This window comes from Anomaloglossus baeobatrachus, chromosome 9 (genome assembly GCF_048569485.1).
Source record: "Anomaloglossus baeobatrachus isolate aAnoBae1 chromosome 9, aAnoBae1.hap1, whole genome shotgun sequence".
Lineage (NCBI taxonomy): Eukaryota > Metazoa > Chordata > Amphibia > Anura > Aromobatidae > Anomaloglossus > Anomaloglossus baeobatrachus.
In genome coordinates, this window is record NC_134361.1 from 109,140,138 (window position 1) to 109,165,808 (window position 25,671).

A 25,671-nucleotide genomic window follows, 5' to 3' on the forward strand; every position below is an offset into this window, starting at 1 on the left:
TGACCATTTTTTTCCGGATCTGCCATACCGGATCCGGAAAAAAACGGATCAGGTGCATCCGCTTTTTCATCCGGCGCATCCGGTTTCTGCCGGATCCATTTTTTTGGTGATTTTTTTTTTTAACCCTTAATCTATGCATGTTTGGTGTCTATGAACTCGCACTGACCTGAGGCATCACACCCACACATCAGTTTTACCATATAGTGAACACAGTGAATAAAATATCTCAAAAACCATAGTGCTATCACACTTTTTTTTTTGCAATTTTTCTGCATTTGGAATTCTTTTGCCGTTTTCCAGTACACTATATGGTAAATTATGGTTTCATTTAAAAGTACAACTCGTTCCGCAAAAAATGAGCCCTCACATGGCTGAAAATTAAAAAAGTTACGTCTCTCAGAAGAATGGCGAAAAAAAACGGAAAGCGAAAAATCGGCCGTCGTGAAGGGGTTAAATCCCTCAATTCCCCCTTTTATTACATATATAACACATATGTAAGGTTTAAAAAACCCTTAATAAAAAAAAAAAAAAAAAAAATGATTTTCCCCATTTGTATACACCATGTTTTTTTAAACAAAGACCCCCAAAGTACCATAGGAGCTTTCCTTTGAGAAATAACCCAATCATGTAAAGTTACCTTAAAATGACACCAAATACAAAGGTTTTGGAACAAGTTTAAGATTTCAATTTTAATCTCTTTTTTTCTGCAATGGAGGAGCTACATAGCTTTATATAGCTGTGTTGTGCCAGTTTGAGCATGCTCAGTTTAAAAAAAACGGATCCGTCCATGTAATCCGGTTTTTGCCGCATCCCGCCGGATCCGGCGTCCATAGACAGCCATTATACATTATTCCTCATCGCGCCGGATCTGGCGGGATGCGATTTTTCTCATGACACAAAAAACATCTAGGTCGGCGTTTTTTCCGGCCGACGAATCAGACAATTACGCCAGATCCGGCAAAAACTGGAGAAAACGCACGGCGATGCGGCACAATCCGGCGCTAATGAAAGTCTATGGGGAAAAAAACTGATCCGGCAACAGCTGTTGCCGAATCCGGTTTTTCTGAAAAGCGCCGGATTGTGCGGCAAAGCAAAAACCTGATGTGCGTACATACCCTAATTAACAAAATATTGGAATCTTGGGTTCATGAACAGGAAACTCCACAGAACCCAATCCCATTGAGAACCTGTGGTCAATCTTCCAAAAAGTGGATGGACAAAAGAACGGAAATTGTGATAAACTCCGAGGAGTGGCATGATACTATCAAGATAATGACAGAGAAGACCCTGGTGGAACTATTTAGTCTTACACAAGATCAATCTTCCTACACAGTGTTCATCCATCAAGTCACTATGGCTCGAGATCAAGCTGAAAACTGTTAAATAATAAAATAATAAATGATTAAGACTGCCGAAAAGTGATCTGCACAGAACAGGAAGCTTCAGCCAGCCTGATTTTAAGCAAAGAGTTGTTTTCTGATAAAGTAATACACTAAGAACAGAAAAAAAAAAGAAAAATGTGGCTGAGTGATTAGGACTATTGCCTGGCCACAACAGGATTCCTTTGTTTGAATGTTAATGCCCTGCAAATGTCTGCATGAATTTTTGACGGACTGCTGCCACCTGCTGGCTGCATTAGTTATCTCCTCCAAATAAGAAAAAATGAAAGTTGTATTAAAGAAGTTGTCCAGTTACCAAAACTGTTTTTTTTTTTTCTGATAAATCTTGCTAATATGTGCCCCTCAACACATCTATTATGTTTTTTCAGCAAAATTACCTTTTATAGTGCACTAGCAGCACATGCTCATTGCTGGCTCCAGGTCTGATGGGGTTAATCTCTCCTCTGACTTCCTGTGTTCAGTTCCTACAAGTCCCAGAATTCTTTGTGGCTCTAGGGCGGTGTCTGGCTTATCTAACACACCCATTGTGTCTAATACACCCACTCTGCTCTCCACCCAAACCCTCCTCCCTGCCTCTTCCCAGTTGATGCACTGAGAGCAATCACACAGAGACAGCAGCAGCTCTACACAGCCAGGGGAAGAAAGTGTGTATGCGCGTATATACAGTGTGTGTGTATGTGTGCGCGTATATACAGTGTGGCTGTGTGTATATACAGTGTGGCTGTGTGTATATACAGTGTGTGTGTGAGTGTGTATGTGTGTATATACAGTGTGTGTGTGTGTGTGTGTGTGTGTGTGTGTGTGTGTGTGTGTGTGTGTGTGTGTGTGTGTGTGTGTGTGTCATACTCACCTGTCTGCAGGGTCCCGGTGCCATGTCCGCTCCCAGCCCCTGTCTCGGTACCGCCGCTCTGGCAGTCTCCCCGGGGCACGTACGAAGCTTGCAGGACCTGGCGGTGGATCACCTGATGCAGTCACCTGACGCATCAGCTGATCGATTCTCGCGGTGTCGCCGGCTTTTTCGCGCCCGGCCGGCTATCAGCTGATCCTGCCGTCAGGGGACTTCATCAGCTGATTATCGGCAGCTCCTGCAGTGATGGGCCAGGATCAGACTCCGCTGCAGGAGCTGCCGGTAATCAGCACATAAGTGAGTATGTATTTATATTTTTTTTTTCTACTGATGCATCAGCTGATTGTATAATCGGCTTTTATACAATCAGCTGATGTATGATGTGATTCACATCCTTTAACCTGACACATCATCTGATCGCTTTGCCTTCCAGCAAACCGATCAGATGATATTGGATCCTGATTGGACGGCGCGGGACCCTAACCCAGGATTACTGCGGAGGGGGGTTTATTTCAATAAAGATGGAGTCACTAATTGTGTTGTGTTTTATTTCTAATAAAAATATTTTTCTGTGTTGTGTTTTTTTTTTATCATTACTAGAAATTCATGGTGGCCATGTCTAATATTGGCGGGACACCATGAATTTCGGGCTTAGGGCTAGCTGATAATATACAGCTAGCCCTAACTCCATTATTACCCAGCTAGCCACCCGGCATCAGGGCAGCTGGAAGAGTTGGATACAGCGCCAGAAGATGGCGCTTCTATGAAAGCGCCATTTTCTGGGGTGGCTGCGGACTGCAATTCGCAGTGGGGGTGCCCAGAAAGCGTGGGCACCCTGCACTGTGGATTCCAATCCCCAGCTGCCTAGTTGTACCCGGCTGGACACCAAAATTAGGCGAAGCTCACGTCATTTTTTTTTTAATTATTTAATGAAATTCATGAAATAAAAAAAAGGGCTTCTCTATATTTTTGGTTCCCAGCCGGGTACAAATAGGCAGCTGCGGGTTGGGGGCAGCCCGTACCTGCCTGCTGTACCCGGCTAGCATACAAAAATATGGCGAAGCCCATGTCATTTTTTTTTTTTCTTTTTGGGTAAAAAACTGCAGTCCTGGATGGAGGATACTGAGCCTTGTAGTTTTGCAGCTGCTGTCTGCTCTCCTGCATACAATGAACATTTTGAATAAGGAAATGACATCAGACCTTTTTTTTTTTTTTCATCAACAATCTTTAATGGCATTGTGCACTGATTAAAAACGCAGTGAGCAAAAACGCAGCAAAAAACGCACCAAATCGCGGCAAAAACGTGACATGCAGCACCGCAGGTAACAGAGCAGAGCAAGTTGGTGACATGCTCTGCTCTGACACATAGTGTGCTGCATGTCACTGTATCCACTCTGGGACTTGTTGTGCAGGTGACAGAGTGGAGCAGATTGGTCCCATGCAGCGTCCGGTCACCTGTGCTGCTGGTGGGAGTATATGATCACACTGCCGACACTGCCCGCTCTCCTGACAGCTGAGCACAGCGGGCGGGTGGACAGTGTGATCACATACTTGCGTGACAGGGGGGATTTCAGTGGAGGAAACCCCCCCTGTACTCCACACTGGAGCCCGCACCTCCCACACCTGACGGAGGGTAAGAGCGCGCTCTGCCTTCACCGCTCCACACTGGCGTCCTCCGGCTCCTCCCCTCCAGGCTGTGCTGTGACGTGCGGTAGTCACCGCCCACAGCCCAGTCAATCAGTGTGAGTGGCGCCGGCATCCTGTGACGTACCCGTCTTGTTTGAGAGCCCGGAAATGCCGGGACGTCAGAGGATGCTGACGGCCACAGCTCCAGGGGGTCATGTGACAGGCACTGAGCGTGCAGGATAGCGCCGCTCAGTGCCAGAAATGGAAACAGAAGCCAATGAAGAAGATGCATATAATGGTAAGTGATAATCATTGGGGGGGGGGGGAAAAAAAAAAATGGGTGAACCACCCCTTTAAGTTTGGAAATTATGGATAACTGGGACCCCCACCAATTAGAAATGGAACTCTGAAGAACCCCCTGTGAATGAAGTACTGGTCAATCATGAGCAGTGCCACTCCATTCATACTTACCGGGACCGCCGGAAATAATCTAGCACTGCACTTGGCTGATCTTTATCACTCTCCTAAGGATGAAAGGAGTAATCTAATATATAAAGCTGAGTGTATTTATGTATGTGTGTGTGTATGTATGTATGTATGTATGTATGTATGTGTGTATGTCCGCTAAAGGAATTTGCACCGTCGCATTTACAATCACGAAAATTTTGCACAGACACTCCATGTGACCCAGGGAACGTCATAGACTATGTTTTGACGGGAAAATTTAACCCTGCGCTTTACAGTTACTATCCAAAATCCTGCCTTCATTAAACTGAATACAGGCTACATGCTATTAATTGCAATTGTCAGTGGTTGCTATAGGAACAAAATAAACTGTTAGTGTAAGAAGCTTATGTGTGAGGTAATAAGATGTCGGTGGTGAGACAGATCGAGAGACAGCCGGGCAAAGAGACACGCCTGGGAAGAGACACATCTGGAAAGAGACAGACACACATATATAGACAGACACAGAGATACAGAGAGAAAAACAGACACAGAGATGGAGACAGATAGAAACAGACAGAGACATAGACACAGACAGACAAAGAAAGACACTGACAGACAGACAGCGACACACAGACAGAGACTGGGAGAGAGACAGAGAGACAGTTACTATCCCAGGCAACGCCCGGGTACTACAGCTAGTCTAATATATAAAGCCGAGTGTATGTCCGCTAAAGGAATCCGCACCGTCACACTTACAATCACGAAATTTTGCACAGACGCTCCATGTGACTCAGGAAACGTCATACACTGTTTTGACAGGAAAATTTAACCCCACGCTTTACAGTTTCTCTCCAAAACACCAGTCTCCATTAAAGTCAATGGAGATAGGAGCTACAGTTTATTAATAGGAGCTGTGAGTGGTTGCTATAGGAACAAAATATATTGTTAGTATAAGAAGCTTATGTGTGAGGTAATAAGATTTCAGTGGAGAGACAGATAGAGACAGACAGACATAAGCACAGACAGAGAAAGAGGCAAACGGGGAAAGAGAGAGAGAGTCAAAGAGACAGACAGAGGAAGGCAGACAGGGAAAGAGATAGACAGAGGGGCAAAAGAGACAGAGATAGAGACAGACAGAGATAGACACAGACAGACATGGATAGAGCCTGACACACAGACAGGGAAAGAGACAGACACACAGACAGAGCCACACACACACACAGACAGAAAGAGATAGACAGAGACACAGACAGACAGACTGGGAAAGAATCAAAGAGACAGTTACTATCCCGGGCAACGCCCGGGTACTACAGCTAATCTTTATATATTATAAGGTTACTCCTTTTATCCTAAGGAGAGTGACAAAGATCAGCCAAGTGCAGTGCTAGATAATTTCCGGCGGTCCCGGTAAGTATGAATGGAGAGGCACTGCTGCTGCTCATGATTGACCAATACTTCATGGGTGTGTGTGTGTGTGTGTGTGTGTGTGTGTGTGTGTGTGTGTGTGTGTGTGTGTGTGTGTGTGTGTGTGTGTGTGTGTGTGTGTGTGTGTGTGTGTCCGTCCCCCAAAGGAATCTGCACCGTCGCATTTACAATCACAACATTTTTCACAGAAGCCTCATTTTACTTGGAGAACACCATACATGCCCTGACAAAAGTTCTGTCGCTTATCCATGTTATGTAAATAAAAGCTTATAACCTGACTTTAAATTCATCCATTGGTTTTATAAATTACTCTTTTGAAAGCTGAAACCCTCCCAAATTTGGTTTAGGTTATGAAAATAAAGTTGCTGCAAAGCTGAAATATTATTCATTTAATGAACACAGAAAGGTCAGATTTTGGCAAGACAAGTTTTGTCGCCCACAGAAAGTAATGTGAAATTCAAATAATTAACTTCTTATACAAAGATATGTTGCATAACATTGGTGAATGAAGTTGTGGTACTATTAGAGTCATATTTAATATTTTGTGTGATTTCCATGAGCTTGAAGGACTGCATCCATGCGGTTCAACAATGATTCATACAATTTATTGATGAAGTCATCAGGAATAGCAAAGAATGCAGTCTTACAGAATTCATCTAGATTCTTTGGTTTTGTCTTCCAAGTTTCCTCTTTCATCCTACCCCAAACATGCTCAATGATGTTCATGTCTGGTGGCTGGGCTGGCCAGTCCTTGAGCACCTTGATCTTCTTTGCCAGGAGGAACTTTGTTGTTGTAGAGATGGATGTATGAGATGGAGCACCATCCTGCTGCAGAATTTGACCCCTTTTATGATTGGGAATGTAAGAGGTAGCTAATACTTCTTGATATTTTAGGCTATTGATATTGCCTTCCACCTTGCAAATGGTTTTGTACACCCCTATACTGAATGTAACCCCAGACCATGATCTTTCTGGGTGTATTTCGGATCTATACGGGCTCCAGTAGGTCTCCTGCAGTACTTGCGGCAGCTGTGGTGTAATTTAACTGAAGATTCAACAGAGAAATACACCTTCTGCCACTTTTCCAGCATCCATCTGTTTAGCAGGCTGTGGGACTTGGCAAATGCCACACTGTTCTTTAATTGACTTTTTGGTTAGTGCTGGATTCTGGGCACTGATTCGACCATGGAGGCCATTTCGAGACAGAATCCTACAAACTGTTCTAGTTCACACATGGACCTGAGGTGACAAGGCCTTTTGGAGCTCTGCTGCAGTGGAAGAGGGGCTGGCTTTGGATTTTCTAACCAACAAACGTTCCTCCTGAGCAGTTGTCTTGCGGGGTCTGCCGGACCTGGGCTTGTCAAAAACATCTCCAGTCTCTTCAAACCTTTTTTTTAATTCTTTGTACTTGATGCTAAGACACATTAAAGATGCCAGCCACCTCTGCAGTGGATCTGGTCTTCAGCCTCTTGATAATCAAGGCTTTGGTCGCAGGTTGGATTTTTGGCATGTTGTCAGAGGTCAAGTTGCAGTTCAAGTGAAGGTCTGGGGTGCTGGATTTCTTTCTATAGACACCCATTAATTAACCAATCATTTAGTGAGCACAGGTGAGGATGTAAACTAGGAGTGGGTGCATTATATGACAAGGCGACAAAACTTTTGTCTTGCCAAAATCTGACCTGTGTTCATTAAATGATCAATATTTCAGCTTTGCAGCAACTTTATTTTCATAACCTAATCCAAATTTGGGAGGGTTTCAGCTTTCAAAAGAGCAATTTATAAAACCAATGGATGAATTTACAGTCAGGTTATAAGCTTTTATTTACATAACATGGATAAGCGACAGAACTTCTGTCAGAGAGTGTAGACTATGTTTTGAGGGAAAAATTTAACCCTGCGCTTTACACTTATTCGCCAAAAAACCTGCTTAGATTAAAGTCAATGGGGCTGGTAGGTACAGGTCATTAATAGGAGCGATGATTGGTTGCTATAGGCAACAAAGGACATTCTTAGTATAAGAAGCTTATGTGTTCGGTAATATGATATCAATAGAGACAGAGACACACACACACAGCGAGACAGACACACACACACAGCGAGACAGACACACACACACAGCGAGACAGACACACACACACAGCGAGACAGACACACACACACAGCGAGACAGACACACACACACAGCGAGACAGACACACACACACAGCGAGACAGACACACACACACAGCGAGACAGACACACACACAGCGAGACAGACACACACACAGCGAGACAGACACACACACAGCGAGACAGACACACACACAGCGAGACAGACACACACACAGCGAGACAGACACACACACAGCGAGACAGAGACACACACAGCGAGACAGAGACACACACAGCGAGACAGAGACACACACAGCGAGACAGAGACACACACAGCGAGACAGACACACACACAGCGAGACAGACACACACACAGCGAGACAGACACACACACAGCGAGACAGACACACACACAGCGAGACAGACACACACACAGCGAGACAGACACACACACAGCGAGACAGACACACACACAGCGAGACAGAGACACACACAGCGAGACAGAGACACACACAGCGAGACAGAGACACACAGCGAGACAGAGACACACACAGCGAGACAGAGACACACACAGCGAGACAGAGACACACACAGCGAGACAGAGATACACAGCGAGACAGAGACACACACAGGGACTGAGAGACAGACACTAGTTACTATCCTGGGCAACGCCGGGTACTACAGCTAGTAGTACATATAATCGTTAAGTGTTAAATTTATTTGGGGTTATTCAGAACCCAAAGTTCTCAGGATCGGTGGGGGGTTCCAAAAATCAGAAAGCAGAAAGCTTTTCCCTGTGCTATGGAAACAAGATAACTTCCAAACTTTACCATACCTGCTTTAATGAAAGTTACTCTCCAAGGTCCTTTGACTGTTAGAACTATGGGTGAGACAAGGCAGGTGATACTGAGGAAACTGTTCTCAATTTCAGATTATCCCACCAAATTGAGGACATCTGGTGAGCAGCTGAGGATAACCCTTAAGGCCCTGTCACACACAGAGATAAATCTGCGACAAATCTGTGGTTGCAGTCAAATTGTGGACAATCAGTGCCAGGTTTGTGGCTGTGTACAAATGGAACAATATGTCCATGATTTCACTGCAACCACAGATCTGCCAAAGATTTATCTCTGTATGTGACGGGGCCTTTAGGCTGGACTTACACGAGCGTATGGCATCCAATGCGAGAGCATAGGATGCAATATGCTAATGACCCTTGGCTCAGGCTCTGCTGCGAGCGTGAGCAGAGTATCATGCAAATGTGACCAGATCTTGTAATCGGGTCACAGCTCTGAAGCTGAGGGCAGGCGCTGCGGAGCGGAGGGAGGGGTTAATCCCCCCACCTCCTCCATTGTCAGCCTGTGCGTTTATCGCACTGCACTGGGATAACATCCGAGTGCAGTCTGGTGTATTTCTCGCACCCATTCACTTGAATAGGTACAAGTGATACGGATCTTGCAAAAAAAAAAAATCACAGCATGTTGCTACTTTTCTCGCATCCAGAATCTGGATGAGAGAAAAGCTAACTGCTCTCCCTCATTGACTAGCATTGGTCAGAGTGCAATGCGAGATTTTCTCACATTACACTCGTCCAATTTCAACGCTCGTGTGAGCGTACCCTTAGTCCTGGTGAGCAGCTGAGGATAACCCCTAGTCCTGGTGAGCAGCTGAGGATAACCCTAAGCCCTGGTGAGCAGCTGAGGATAACACCTTAGCTGCACAGACATAAATAATCTAGTTCATGGAAGGCAACTAGCCATCTAATATATCATAATTATCCTGTAAAGCAGAGGTATATAAGTAATTATGAGGGAACACATGAGAGTCCATGACTGTTGTGGAGGTCCGAACCAATAGGCTGATATTAATTCTGCTCAATCTTAACATTAACATATTAATTGCAATTATAATGATTATTTTATATTATCACTTAATGTTGAGTAGAATTAAAGTGAGCCTGTCAGGTGCAATATGCACCCAGAACCATGAGCAGTTCTGGGTGCATATTGCTAATCCCAGCCTAACTGTCCCAGTATACACTAGTATAGATAAAGAGATCTTTAGAAAAGTATTTCTAAAGATCTTTTATCATATGCTAATGAGCGCAGGGACTAGTGACAAGGGCGTTACTTCCCTTGGGTAGTTGGCCCCCTTAGCATGTAAGTACGCCCCTGTGGGTATGCTAACATGCTAATGAATGCGCAGCGTCAGAGGCATGGTCGCTCTGACCTCTCTGCTGCCATCGCGCCCGACGTTAGATTTCAGCTTAATGCGCATGATCAGAAGTCCCGGACTTCCAGCCATGTGTATTATGAAGCCGGGTGTACGCGTCCTGGCTTCAAACTGGTGTAGTGTGCATGACCATAAGTCCGGGGCCATTCTCATCATGCACAGTGAACCGAAAAAAAAAATATATATATTATAAAATATTATTATATATATATATATCAATGTCGACCAGGGTTCCCCTAGCCTGAGGGCCAGTTTAGCCTCTCCTGTTCCTATTAATCAGGTCCCACGCCGTGACAAGGAATCGAGAGAGAAAAGCATTGCACTATTCTGAAGCATCTTCTATGAGCCCCGATATAAATCCTATTGAGCATCTGTGGAAGGAGCTGTAACCTGCAGCCTGAAGAAGACGCCTTCACACCTGAGACACAAGGAGCTGTTTACTCATGAGGAGTCGAACAAGACACCTGTGGATGGGGCAGAAATCTCATTGAGCGTTTCAGAAATGTATTTGATTGCCTCAAAAGGTTATGCAACAAAATATTACGTTAAGCAGCCATCTTTTTTAAAATATTTCTGTTGAACCACACTCAAGTGCAATGTCTGATTCTCAATATTTGCTATTCAGTACATTTAAATTGAAAATTACTTTTGGTCACTTTGAAGCTATTTCAGTGACCGTTCTGGGGTTTTCTTACTTTAACAGAAGGGAACAAACAACTTTGTCCATGTGACTATGATTGTTGACACCGTCGACAATGAAACCACAGGGTCTGGTCTCCTGGAACCTACCCTGGATTGCTCCTTATCATGTAGGGGCAATTCTAAGCGACATCCGAATATTAATAAATAAATATACAGTCCTGAACTCCAAGTCCACATTACCCAAAGGTTTAGCAATTTAACATTAAATTATGATTATCTTACAAAGATGAGTAAATGTATCCACCTCAATCTCATCCACCCATTATTATATATAGAATCAGCATCAATATTTTATAGAACAGTAACAAAAAGTATTTCTATAAAGATGGCCATTCATTTTTGCATTTATTTGTGAATAAATGAATGTGAAAGAATTTTTGAATAAATACTAGTGATTACATTTACAACAGTTAGGAGGTTGTAAGAGCATTGTACAAATCTTGCTGTTGGTCTATAGCATTAATGTAAAAACTGTCCAAACTAGTTTATAACTTGTAATGTAGAATATGGAAAGTATTACTGAACTCTCAGACAGACCAATGTGGTGGTGAATGTATAAGTTATAGATACCAGAGTCACACACGTAGAAAACAAATAACTAGCCCTCCACTATTCTTCTAAGCACTGCTGCCAGTCCTCCTCGGGAGACTTGTAGTGGGGTCTTCTCCTCCTTGTTTTCTATATAAATACTTGCTCCGTGTTCTACTAAGAATTTGGCTTCTTCTGTTCGTTCCTCATCACAGGCGAGATGACTAAAAGAGACAACCAGAGGATTACCTAGATGACTGTCCATAACAAAGGATAAACCATTAAACCTTCACTTTCCTCTTAATAACATTGAAAATAAATTGGCATTTACAAATGGATTTCCATAGTGAAAACTGCAAATACCATCAATCATCAGTACTAGCTTTCAATACACATTAAAGGAATCCTGCCAATGCTTTAAAGCTCCACCAGATGACTTTAGAGCTTTATTCCTGAAGGACAACAATGGTCTACATGTCTTGTATATATGGCCATAAATGTGAAATAACTACCCTAATTATAAAGTGCGGCTCGTCATATGTATGGATGATCATGCTGCTCACCCTGACTCGGCCACACTCAATGTTGCAATCACTGGGAATGAGCGGCGCTATAAGCACTACTGACATTATCGCCTCAGTCCAGGAAACCTGCATCACTTGGCTGGACTAGTCTAGCTGCATGGATGTTTCTACGGACTAGGTCAAGGAAATTTGCATCACTTGACCACACTAGTCTAGGTGCATGGATGTCCCTATAGACTACTCCTGATTAATCTGCATTACTTGGCCGGACTAGTCTAGTGCATGCATGTTCCAACGGACTAGGTCCAGGAAATTTGCATCACTTGGCTGGACTAGTCTAGGTGCATGGATGTCCCTACGGACTAGGTCCAGGAAACCTGCATTACTTGGTTGGACTAGTCTAGGTGCATGGATGTCCCTACGGACTAGACCGGATTAATCTGCAACAGGACTTTATAACTTATTTATGAAAACATATATACATTTGTATGGGACACTAATTTATGCAGGAACAAGGCTCTAAGGTGCTATAATGGTGGTTGAAAATCATTAGAAAAGGGTGGTGGCTGGGGAGGCCAGATACGTTCCCTTTAGACAAATCTTGTCCAAAATGAAGATTTGAGCAGGATCACCTTAAATGGGATTGGGAATGGCATGGCCTCCTGACACTCCTGGATGTCAACATGCCCAATCCAATGATCCTATAGGAGACAATCAGCTACCAGAGGTGTCAGGCAGTGGAGTATCCCTTTCTACATACTGAGAGGGGGAAAAAAAAAAAAAAAGATCAATAGCAGAGTCACTTATAGGTGTTATCAAGGGGTGCCATACTGGTGACCTATCCCACTGATCAGCTGTTACCAGCACCGGCAACAGCCATATGTAAGGGCTCATTCAGATGTCATAATTTTGGGTACGAGAGCGCTCCGTGGTTTTTATGGACAACACTCATACCTGTGATAGTCTATGGGGCCGCAGTGCATGAAAAAACATGGAAACTTTCAATTTTGATCTGAAGGTCAGATCAAAATCGGCAAAGCAAATGGCTCTGTGAAAAAAATAAATACAAAAATCGGACAGCAGCGATGACATCCTGGCATGGTCGGATTGTCACAGACTATCAAAAAGAAGAAGGTAGAAAACCTTTTTTTTTCTCATACGTGAAAAACGAATGACACTCAGACTACACTCTGTTCAAATGCTAATCAAAGTCCAAACAAAAAATATTGGTCCCTTGTTCTCATACGTTGCAAAATCGGAAGTCTCCATGAGCTCTAATCAATGGTGTATGGAGTGCAAAAGTGCTCCCATTCACTTCAGCAGGAGCTGAGCTGCAGTAGCGGCAATGGCCACTACACTGTGTACTGAGCCATGTCGCTGCTCCAGCTGTCCTGCACCGGAGCTGATAAGTGACAGTGGTGGATGTCTGACCCATGAGTGGTTAACAATTTTAGTCTTGGAAACCCCATTTTATAGATTTGTTCCCCATTTAGAGAAACTGCCCTACCCTGTAATCACACAGCCCCCAACAGTATTTCTAACATGTCAGATTGTGTGGAAATTTCTCTGGTCTCATAGTTTTGTATGGAGCTGTAATATGGGCCATAAAGACACATTATCCTACTTCTGTGCACATTTTCATACAAAGGTTCCATCAGATGTAAATATATGATTGCATGTTCTATTATACTCTGCTTGTACGTATTCTCCCCTAGAGGCAATAAGCAGAAATATTCCTGTTCCCAGTGTCTGACAGAGCCTGTGTAGCAGTGTCGGAAGGCAGCATGGCCTTTATGTACTTACATTTTTCTAAACGAATTGTGACGTTAAAGGGAACCTGTCACCAGATTTTGGCCTTCTAAATTAAAACTATCACCTTAAGCAGCGCCAGAGCTGCATTCTCTCAAGGTGCACGTTACCCCCTGACACCCCCCATAGACCCCACAAATACACGGCGGGAGATTTTATAAAAAGGTATGTAAACTGTCCAGTCCAGTCCAATGGGCATCCTAATCTGCGCCTTCTGTCCCTCCTTTTGGTCTCTTCCTGTGCTGATTGAGGTGGATGACGCCATCCACGTAGGCGGGCAAAATCTCTATATTCCCGGCTCAAGCAGGCGGAACTCGCTCTTGCCTGTTGCTGACAGAGCCGAAAACATAGGTGCGCCTGCGCGAACTGGCAAGTTCTCTGCGCAAACATGACATTTTGCCTGACGATGTGGATGGCGCCCAAGGCGTCAATCAGTAAGGAGGATAGCGAAAGAAGGGACAGGAGGCGCTGATTATGACGCCCATCGGACCGGACAATTTACATACAGGATGGGAGATTTTAAAAAGGTATTTTTTGGGTCTACAGGGGGAGTCAAGGGGGTATCATGAACAAAGAAGAAGGATATTCCCCATTTCTTACCTCCAGGGGGTACTGTGCACCTGCAAGGAATGCAGCACAAACACTGCTTAAGGTGCTAGTTTTAGTTTAGAAGGCCAAAACCTGATGACAAGTTCCTTTAAGGTTCATAAAAAAAAAATGTACTAACATAATCATTCAACAAAAACAAAACAAAAAAAAGAATAAAAAAATAGGGCTTCTTGTTGTAGAAGTGTTCTAGGACATTGCGGTGCTTGCAGGTCCAGGTCTTGTGTCTGTAGTGATAGACTTACAGCGCTGTATTCCCCTCGGTGTCTTGTATATTAGTGGAAGCTTTGTGCTTCAGGAGGATTTCTACGATCTTCAGATTGCCTTTGGAAGCCGCACGATGCAGAGGTGTGGACTCCAGTTTGTCCTTTGCATCAGGTGAAGCGCCATGTTCAAGGAGCAAAACTGCAATCTTCAAAATATAAAGATAAATTACAGTTGCAAACGAAAGACAAAAAATTGGATTGTACAAAAATACTTGTGTATTTAGCTGTGCACATCTTTATATACAGTGTTAACGGCATGAAGAACACATCAGATGACATTACCTCGTGCTTGTTCTTGGAGGCAGCATAGTGCAGCGGGGTGCAGCCATTCTGATTGGTCGCATTTAATTGTGCCCCTTTCCCTATTAAGGCTCGTACTATGTCAGTGCGCCCTGCAGAGGCGGCAATGTGAAGAGGGGTCCACCCCGCCTGGGACAGAGAAGAACAAGTTGGGGTTAAAACAGTATTGTCTTGTAAAACCTACAGTAATCGCACCATACTTGTGCAGGTAGGGTACTAAAGAATACGAAGAGAAGGGAATTTTGTTTACTTACCGTAAATTCCTTTTCTTCTAGCTCCAATTGGGAGACCCAGACAATTGGGTGTATAGGCTATGCCTCCGGAGGCCGCACAAAGTATTACACTTAAAAGTGTTAAGCCCCTCCCCTTCTGCCTATACACCCCCCGTGCTCCCACGGGCTCCTCAGTTTTGGTGCAAAAGCAAGAAGGAGGAAAAAGAATTATAAACTGGTTTAAAGTAACTTCAATCCGAAGGAATATCGGAGAACTGAAACCATTCAACATGAACAACATGTGTACACAAAAAAACAGGGGCGGGCGCTGGGTTTCCCAATTGGAGCTAGAAGAAAAGGAATTTAGGGTAAGTAAACAAAATTCCCTTCTTCTTTGTCGCTCCATTGGGAGACCCAGACAATTGGGACGTCCAAAAGCAGTCCCTGGGTGGGTAAAATAATACCTCGTAAGAGAGCCGTAAAACGGCCTCTTCCTACAGGTGGGCAACCGCCGCCTGAAGGACTCGTCTACCTAGGCTGGCATCCGCCGAAGCATAGGTATGCACCTGATAGTGTTTCGTGAAAGTGTGCAGGCTCGACCAGGTAGCCGCCTGACACACCTGCTGAGCCGTAGCCTGGTGCCTCAAAGCCCAGGACGCGCCCACGGCTCTGGTAGAATGGGCCTTCAGCCCTGAGGGAACCGGAAGCCCAGCCGAACGGTAGGCTTCGAGAATTGGCTCCTTGATCCACCGAGCCAAGGTTGATTTGGAAGCCTGTGACCCTTTACGCTGGCCAGCGAGAAGGACAAAGAGTGCATCCGAGCGGCGCCGTACGAGAAATGTAGAGTCTGAGTGCTCTCACCAGATCTAACAAGTGCAAATCCTTTTCACATTGGTGAACTGGATGAGGACAAAAAGAAGGTAAGGAGATATCCTGATTGAGATGAAAGGGGGATACCACCTTAGGGAGAAATTCCGGAACCGGACGCAGAACCACCTTGTCCTGGTGAAAAACCAGGAAAGGGGCTTTGCATGACAGCGCTGCTAGCTCAGACACTCTCCGAAGTGAAGTGACTGCTACTAGAAAAACCACTTTCTGCGAAAGGCGTGAGAGAGAAATATCTCTCATTGGCTCGAATGGTGGTTTCTGAAGAACCAGCAGCACCCTGTTCAGATCCCAGGGTTCTAACGGCCGCTTGTAAGGAGGAACGATGTGACAAACCCCCTGCAGGAACGTGCATACCTGTGGAAGTCTGGCTAGGCGCTTCTGGAAAAACACAGAGAGCGCTGAGACTTGTCCCTTAAGGGAGCCGAGCGACAAACCCATTTCCAGTCCAGATTGAAGGAAGGACAGAAAAGTGGGCAAGGCAAAAGGCCAGGGAGAAAAACCCTGAGCAGAGCACCACGACAGGAAAATTTTCCACGTCCTGTGGTAGATCTTGGCGGACGTTGGTTTCCTAGCCTGTCTCATAGTGGCAATGACGTCTTGAGATAACCCTGAAGACGCTAGGATCCAGGACTCAATGGCCACACAGTCAGGTTGAGGGCCGCAGAATTCAGATGGAAAAACGGCCCTTGAGATAGCAAGTCTGGTCGGTCTGGTAGTGCCCACGGTTGGCCGACCGTGAGATGCCACAGATCCGGGTACCACGACCGCCTCGGCCAGTCTGGAGCGACGAGGATGACGCGGCGGCAGTCGGCCCTGATCTTGCGTAACACTCTGGGCAACAGTGCCAGCGGAGGAAACACATAAGGGAGCTGAAACTGCGACCAATCCTGAACTAAGGCGTCTGCCGCCAGAGCTCTGGGATCTTGAGACCGTGCCATGAACGTCGGTACCTTGTTGTTGTGCCGGGACGCCATGAGGTCGACGTCCGGCACCCCCCAGCGGCAACAGATCTCCTGAAACACGTCCGGGTGAAGGGACCATTCCCCTGCGTCCATGCCCTGGCGACTGAGATAATCTGCTTCCCAGTTTTCCACGCCTGGAATGTGAACTGCAGAGATGGTGGAGGCCGTGGCTTCCACCCACATCAAAATCCGCCGGACTTCCTGGAAGGCTTGCCGACTGCGTGTGCCGCCTTGGTGGTTGATGTATGCCACCGCTGTGGAATTGTCCGACTGAATTCTGATCTGTTTGCCTTCCAGCCACTGCTGGAACGCTTTCAGGGCAAGATACACTGCCCGTATTTCCAGAACATTGATCTGAAGCGAGGACTCTTGCTGGGTCCACGTACCCTGAGCCCTGTGGTGGAGAAAAACCGCTCCCCACCCTGACAGACTCGCGTCCGTCGTGACCACCTCCCAGGATGGGGGTAGGAAGGATTTCCCCTTCGATAATGAAGTGGGAAGAAGCCACCACCGAAGGGAAGCTTTGGTCGCCTGAGAGAGGGAGACGTTCCTGTCGAGGGACGTCGGCTTCCTGTCCCATTTGCGTAGGATGTCCCATTGAAGAGGACGCAGGTGAAACTGCGCGAAAGGAACTGCCTCCATTGCTGCCACCATCTTCCCCAGGAAGTGCATGAGGCGCCTCAAGGGGTGTGACTGGCCTTGAAGGAGAGATTGTACCCCTGTCTGTAGTGACCGCTGCTTGATCAGCGGAAGCTTCACTATCGCTGAGAGGGTATGAAACTCCATGCCAAGGTATGTGAGCGATTGGGCCGGTGTCAGATTTGACTTTGGAAAATTGATGATCCACCCGAAACTCTGGAGAGTCTCCAGGGTAGCGTCGAGGCTGTGTTGGCATGCCTCTTGAGAGGGTGCCTTGATCAGGAGATCGTCCAAGTAAGGGATCACCGAGTGACCCTGAGAGTGGAGGACCGCTACTACAGTAGCCATAACCTTGGTGAAAACCCGTGGGGCTGTTGCCAGGCCGAACGGCAGTGCCACGAACTGCAGGTGTTCGTTTTCTATGGCGAAGCGCAAGAAGCGCTGGTGCTCTGGAGCAATCGGTACGTGGAGATAAGCATCTTTGATATCGATCGATGCAAGGAAATCTCCTTGGGACATTGAGGCGATGACGGAGCGGAGGGATTCCATCCGGAACCGCCTGGTCGTTACGCGTTTGTTGAGAAGTTTCAGGTCCAGGACAGGACGGAAAGACCCGTCCTTCTTTGGGACCACAAACAAGTTGGAGTAAAAACCGTGGCCCTGTTGCTGAAGAGGAACAGGGACCACCACTCCTTCTGCCTTCAGAGTGCCCAGCGCCTGCAGAAGAGCCTCGGCTCGCTCGGGAGGCGGGGATGACCTGAAGAATCGAGTCGGGGGACGAGAGGTGAACTCTATCTTGTAACCGTGAGACAGAATGTCTCTCACCCAACGGTCTTTTACCCGTGGCAGCCAGGCGTCGCAAAAGCGGGAGAGCCTGCCACCGACCGAAGATGCGGAGTGAGGAGGCCGAAAGTCATGAGGAAGCCGCTTTGGTAGCGGCACCTCCGGTGGCCTTTTTAGGACGTGACTTAGATCGCCATGCGTCAGAGTTCCTTTGATCTTTCTGAGGCCTTTTGGACGAGGAGAATTGGGACCTGCCCGCGCCCCGAAAGGACCGAAACCTCGACTGCCCCTTCCTCTGTTGGGGTATGTTCGGTTTGGGCTGGGGTAAGGATGTATCCTTTCCCTTGGATTGTTTGATGATTTCATCCAAACGCTCGCCAAACAATCGGTCGCCAGAAATTGGCAAACTGGTTAAGCGCTTTTTGGAAGCAGAATCTGCCTTCCATTCCCGTAGCCACAAGGCCCTGCGGAGTACCACCGAATTGGCAGCTGCAACCGCCGTACGGCTCGCAGAGTCCAGGACAGCATTAATAGCGTAAGACGCAAATGCCGACGTCTGAGTGGTTATGGACGCCACCTGTGGCGCGCACGTGCGTGTGGCTGCGTCAATTTGCGCTTGACCTGCTGAGATAGCTTGTAGCGCCCATACGGCTGCGAACGCTGGGAAAAGAAGCGCCGATAGCTTCATAGATGGATTTCAACCAGAGTTCCATCTGCCTGTCAGTGGCATCTTTGAGTGAAGCCCCATCTTCCACTGCAAGTATGGATCTAGCTGCCAGTCTGGAGATTGGAGGATCCACTTTGGGACACTGAGCCCAACTTTTGACCACGTCAGGGGGAAAAGGATAACGTGTATCCTTAAGGCGCTTAGAAAAACGCTTATCTGGACAAGCATGGTGATTCTGGACTGCCTCTCTGAAATCAGAGTGGTCCAGAAACATACTCGGTGTACGCTTGGGAAACCTGAAACGGAATTTCTCCTGCTGAGAAGCTGACTCCTCCACCGGAGGAGCTGAGGGAGAAATATCCAACATACGATTGATGGACGCAATAAGGTCGTTCACTATGGCGTCCCCGTCCGGAGTATCAAGATTGAGAGCGGCCTCAGGATCAGAATCCTGATAAGCTGTCTCCGCATCATCAACCAGAGATTCCCCCCTCTGAGACCCTGCACAATATGATGATGTCGAGGGAAAATCTAAGCGAGCTCGCTTAGTCGGTCTGGGGCTGGGGTCTGTGTCAGAACCCTCAGCCTGGGATCCATGAGATACCCCGGGAGGACATTGTTGGTCCAGCTGAGGTGGGCCAGGGAACAAAGATTCAACAGAGTCCCTGTGCTGAGATACCGGCCTGGACTGCAAGGCTTCTAGTATCTTAGCCATAGTCTCAGAGAGTTTTGCAAACTCCGTCCCCGTCACCTGAACAGTGTTAGCAGGTGGCTCCCCCTGGGCCCCTCTTAGCAGAGGCTCCGGCTGAGTAAGAGCCACAGGGGCCGAACAGTGCACACAATGAGGGTCAGTGGAACCTGCCGGTAGCGGGGTCGTACATGCGGCGCAGGCAACATAATAAGCCTGTGTTTTGGCACCCCTGCCTTTCGTGGGCGCCATGCTATTATCTTCCCTGAGTAACACAATAGGGTATATAGCCAGAAATCAACTGTGCACCATACAGTGTAAAACATATATACCATAAACATATAATGTTACACTACTGCACAATGGGGCTAGCACCACAGGTGCTGCTTACCACCCGCCTAAAGCGGTTGTGAGGCCACCAGAGTCCCTGCCTGGGTCTCCCAGACTTTGTCCCCCTCTGCAGCGTCCGAGGAGCTGACAGGAATGGCTGCCGGCGTCCTGAGGAGAGGAGGGAGCCGTGGGCGTGACCCAGAAAGAGCGGGAACTGGTGCCCGCACTGTGCACAGTGAGAGGGGTGGAGTATGCAAAGCATGCTCCAGCCCTCAGTGCTGCTCGTTCTGTGCAGCGTCCCGCCCTTCCCCTGCCTGTCAGGGCTGTGGGCGGGAGGAAAGGAAACAAGGCCGCAAAAAGCCGGGGACTCTAGTAATAAACGCGGCCGCCGTAAAAGCGCGGCCGGCGTGAAAGTCCCCGGCGCACTACAAGTCCCAGCCGCGCCGCAGTGTTTCCATGGCCGCGGCGGTCAGTGCGGCAGTCCCTATACATAAACACACTCAGCAACGCTGAGTGTGTAATGGCACATATTAACCCGGTCAGCGCCGTGGTCCCCGGTGCACTAGCACACCCAGCAAAGCTGGAGTGTTGCTGTGCGCTGTCCCCACAGGGATACAGAGTACCTCCAAGTAGCAGGGCCATGTCCCTGAACGATACCCGGCTCCTATCCAGCAGGCTCCACAGGAGTTGTGGATGAAGCACGGTCTCAGTGCCTGGAGACCGATAGGATCCCACTTCACCCAGAGCCCTGAGGGGGATGGGGAAGGAAAACAGCATGTGGGCTCCAGCCTCCGTACCCGCAATGGATACCTCAACCTTACAACACCACCGACAAGAGTGGGGTGAGAAGGGAGCATGCTGGGGGCTCTATATGGGCCCACTTTTCTTCCATCCGACATGGTCAGCAGCTGCTGCTGACCAATCTGTGGAGCTGTGCGTGCGTGTCTGACCTCCTTCGCACAAAGCAAAAAACTGAGGAGCCCGTGGGAGCACGGGGGGTGTATAGGCAGAAGGGGAGGGGCTTAACACTTTTAAGTGTAATACTTTGTGCGGCCTCCGGAGGCATAGCCTATACACCCAATTGTCTGAGTCTCCCAATGGAGCGACAAAGAAATAGAAAATTATGGCATTTATTAATGTATACACGAGGTTCCTATAGGGGGTCTTAAACCCAAACTGCAGATGCAACATGCAAAAAAATATGGCCTTACATCATCCTTGCCATCCACAGGCACGCCCAGCTGAATTAAATAGTCAGCGACCTCCGTCTGTCCTGCAGAACATGCCCAGTGTAGAGGGGTCCGGTCATCCTAATCCCCGGGAAGAGCAGAGAGAAAACATTATTTGTCTTATTAATTGTATTAAAGGAAATCTCTCAGTACGATCAACCCTTCAAAGCCGTCTATATGGCCAAACAGGTCATGGGAAGATGAAGATATGATGCCTTGATATCTGAGATATACACATTTTCTTAAATGTAGATGAGCTGCTCCAGGCTATGGGCCGGACACTGATCAGCCAGGGAATCTGTCTCCAGAGATTATTGTAAATGAAAGGAGGCATTACCAGTGTGAGACATGTACATCAGGAGAGCAATCAGTCAGTCATTACATGTCTCACACTACTAACTGCTCCTTACAATAATCTCTGGAGGCAGATTCTCAGCGAGATCTTTGTCTGGCCCATAGATCTTAACAGCTCATTTACATATAAGAACAACGTGAATTTCTCTGGAATAAGACATCAGATCGCAGATATCAAGGTGTCATTGTATTCATCTTCCTATAACGTAACTGCCCATATAGATGGTTTATCATATTTATAGTTTCCCTGTAAAAGTTAACATGTAAATTTGTTTTATTTAAGAAAGAATATTCTAAGGCAAATACTCCACAATCATGCAACTATATCGCTAATTGCTTCCGGTGCGATGACAGTCACATGATGTCACTATAGGCATGCTTATGTGTAACTGCAGGTTAGCAGGTACAGGTGCAGCAGTTGTTAGAAAGATGGGTTATTAAAGGGATACTACCATGTACGTTTTCCTCTATGCATTGTATATGGGAAAGTTACTGATTCTCAGAAGTCTGACCACTAAGTCTTCCAACCATCCTGAGAATGGGACTCTGGAAGCCGGCTCGGTCTCGTATGGAGCGGAGGTGCACTTGTTCAACCTTCCCTCTATGTAGCTTCTGTGGGAAAGCAGAGACCATTCCCTGAAGACAATGAATGAAGTGGAGGTTGAGCATAAGCACAATCACTTCACTCACAGACTAAAGGCCTGACAGAAGTACCTGAGTGCAGTACTCCGCTGTCTTCATCAGTCCCATAGACTATGAATGGAGCGGCCGTACATGTGCGACACTGCTCTGTTCCCACTTTCAGAGTGAAGTCGGTCCAGCAATCATCTAATGAGTAGAGGTGAGGGGACCCGTGGAAGTTCGGTTCGGCGGGTGCAGCCGGACATTAGATAAAGTTCTGTTCTGGACCTGGACTTGACACAAAACCTCATTGGCAGTCACTGAATGGCAGTCGGCTCTGTGCCAACATACAGCCAGCCATAAACAGAACACTTCCAGGGGAGGGGGGCAGGGTTTTCAATTTATTTTTTTTGTACACACTACATAAGAGAACGCTGATTTTACCCCCAGTGTGAGCAAAACACTGCAAGTGGCTTGCACTGGGCTGAGCACAGAGCGCACCCGACCACACAGAGCGCACCCGACCACACAGAGCGCACCCGACCACACAAAGCGCACCCGACCACACAAAGCGCACCCGACCACACAAAGCGCACCCGACCACACAGAGCGCACCCGACCACAGAGATGCTCACTCGAGTGATTTACATACAGAAAGCACTCGAACACTGATTCTTTTTGTAAAGTCCACATTTGGTACAAACACCGAACTTTAAAGTTTGGGTCTGTTCATCTCTACTGGTGAGTTCAGCTCCATTTCCAGAAAATGCTACAGCAGCCACAGATTCATACTGCAGGCGAAGTGCAGTATTACATGCTGGCTATTAATTAACTGGAGGACCACCCAATGTGTTAAAACATCTGGATGGCATATGAGTCTGCAAAGATGTTTTACACTGTCATTGCATAGTCGCCGGCTACATGAAGGTTGTGTGTCTGCAGGAGAAAACTGTAAGAGACAGTGAAAGCTGGATTCCTCATGTATAAGGCAGAGATGGTATATTTACTGTCTCTGCCTTCCTGCTTGCTGCATATACAGCACTGACCAAGCACTGGGTATATAATATAGGAAGTGCGTACAGAGCTCTCTTCTCTGGTCCCAGTGATCATGTATTGCCAGGTGCTGGGAGGAAACAGGAGCTGCTGGGTCCAGTAGACAAGTCAGCTCAGCCGAGCAGGCAGGAGGTTGATTTTGCCCTGTAAGGCTATGTGTGCACATTGCAGAAAATTCGTTAACAACAAAACTGCACCTTGTGGCCGAAAAACGCACCTTGTGCCGGAAAATGCAATGAAAACCCCATGTGTTTTGTTGTCAAATCAATGACAAAAAGGGCTAAAAAAAATTCAGGGAAAAAAATGCACAATGAATTGACATGCTGAAGCTTGTGTCAACCAAAAACTGCAGGAAAAAACCCAAAAGCAACGTGTGCACAGCATTTCTCAATCTCATAGACTTTGCTGGGAGAAGGAAAGACGTGCAGTTTTGGGCATCAAACTGCACCAAAAAAATGCAGCGTGCGATCAAAACCTAACTGTAAAACTAACTCCAGTTTTAGCAGAAATCTTCAAAAATAAAAATGTATTTAAATATTGTAATGCTCCGATTTATGGTCTTATGGGGAAACAATGTGTGAAATGAATAAAAGATAAAGAAATTAAACAAAATGTTAGAGCAAAAGCTGCTCCAAGACCGCATGGCTATTTCTAGAGCCCGGATGAAAAAAAAAAAACAAAACAAAAAAAAAAAACATATGTCTTAAGTAAAAATATAGAATTTATCTTAGTGGTCCTTTGTGGTCTTAAAGCAGCATGCCAACATTTTTATTCTATGGCCCCCTCTGTTACCAATAGATAATGTGCATATAGAATGAGCATTGAAATACTTTGCGATCGCCGCTGTCTTCTGCTGTTTCTAGCTCTCTCCTGCAGCTCTTACCTCTCGGATCTCACACCTAACAGTTTCTTTCTTCCTCTTAGGCTCCATGCCCACTCTCAGTGTTTGCAGCGTTTTGGATGTAGCGTGTTTTTGCTGCATCCAAAACGCAGCGTTGTACAGTACAAGCACAGTGGATGCGATTTCTAGAAATCCCGTGCCCACTGTGCTTGTTTTTTCTGCAACAAACACTGACCTGCGGCGCGGCTTTCCAGACCGCAGCATGTCAATTGTTTGCTGTGGAATCACATGCGTCCTCCATAGGGAGAACAGAAAAGAGAGACTGCAGCGCACTGAACCCTGATCATGGGTACAAGCAGCTGCGATCTCCTGCGGAGGAGACTTGCAGCACAGCGAGTCCTGATCGTGGGCACATACCCTTAGTCTATGAGAGCCTTGTTTTGAGTCTCATAGACTTACATGGATAAAGTGACTTCTGATTCTCACAGAAAACGCTGTATGAGCCGCCTGAACACTATAGTGGTCACACAAGGAGTGGCGCTGGAAAAGGCGATCGACATGGGCTGGTGACAGGGCGGCTGTATATAGTATATACACATGCAGGGCTTTTTACAAAATGTGAACAATAAACACGTTTCATTTAATGGCTTACATTTTGTTCTGCAGAAGAAGAAAAAAAAAACATTTAAATTAAGTCAAAAAAAAAAAAAGGCAAAAAGCTTGTGAATATCTGATCGAGAAATATTTTTAAAGGTCTTAAAACTAAATGTAGGAAAATAAGGAGAATGTGTCCGGTCATGAATGGGGGAAACAGGCCGGTCCTGTGTGCACAGCGTCCCATCACAGAAGGCAGGAGCTCCATGTGCCCAATATGTACCACCCTGTGTGCCAGCCCTTGTAGCAGTCACTGCGCATGTGCAGCTCCTGATCATCACTTGAGATGTCAGTGCAGGCTCAGCACTGGCTAACGCCGGCTCCTGCACTCTAGGAAAGTCCTGAGCATGCTGGGACTAGAAGTGCCACTCTGGGCTCAAGCTTACCTGGTCAGTCCTGGAGGCCTGAGCCTTGTCCGCCAGCACCCTGCTCCTCAGCTCCTCCAGCTGCCCCCTGTACGCCAGGTTACACACCTCCACATCGGACACTCTCACCTCCTCCATGCTGACAAAGGGAAAGAAGCCGCCTGCTACTGACAGCCAATCACAAACTTCCAAAACTCTGACGTAAGAACATGGATTAGAAAGTAGAGCGATGAGTTCTGGGAAGTGTAGTGTTTATGTCCGGACGTACGGGACACCGATAGTAGCGATGAACTATATTTCCCAGAGAACATTGCGGCTACTGTTGTTGTGGACGAGGCTGGCCGGTCCCTGGGTGACAGGGCAGGATGGAGGCCGGTAAGTTCATCACACAGAATTGCCCTCAGTAGTCTGTAAGTGCCGCACTAAGTCCTGGGGCGAGAGGTGCGCAAGTGCCGGGGAGTCAGTCCGCTCTGTGGCCATTGTGTCCGGCTCTGTGGTGTTAGTGTTGTACTGACCCTTCTCACCTCATTGTTATGTCTATGAGCGCTATTATCTGTCTGGACACTTCGAGGTGGAAAAGC

The 25,671-nt window shown here is 46.8% G+C and overlaps 2 protein-coding genes across 2 annotated transcripts in view; one reads left to right on the forward strand and one right to left on the reverse strand.

The window, feature by feature from the left end:
• Window positions 1–11,097: 11,097 nt before the first annotated feature.
• On the reverse strand, window positions 11,098–25,253 carry PSMD10 (proteasome 26S subunit, non-ATPase 10). Its single transcript, XM_075323928.1, has 5 exons — window positions 25,112–25,253; window positions 21,185–21,283; window positions 14,787–14,933; window positions 14,484–14,650; window positions 11,098–11,523 (listed from the first exon to the last, which is right to left on the reverse strand). Exons 1-5 carry the CDS (start codon window positions 25,226–25,228, stop codon window positions 11,370–11,372), a joined length of 684 nt encoding a protein of 227 aa, XP_075180043.1. The 5' UTR covers window positions 25,229–25,253; the 3' UTR covers window positions 11,098–11,369.
• The window catches only part of ATG4A (autophagy related 4A cysteine peptidase), a 73,998-nt gene continuing 73,458 nt past the window's right edge, over window positions 25,132–25,671 (forward strand). Inside the window, exon 1 of the mRNA XM_075323927.1 lies at window positions 25,132–25,465. Within this exon, the coding sequence (XP_075180042.1) occupies window positions 25,456–25,465 (10 nt within the window). The 5' untranslated portion in view covers window positions 25,132–25,455. The remainder of the gene's footprint in view (window positions 25,466–25,671) is intronic.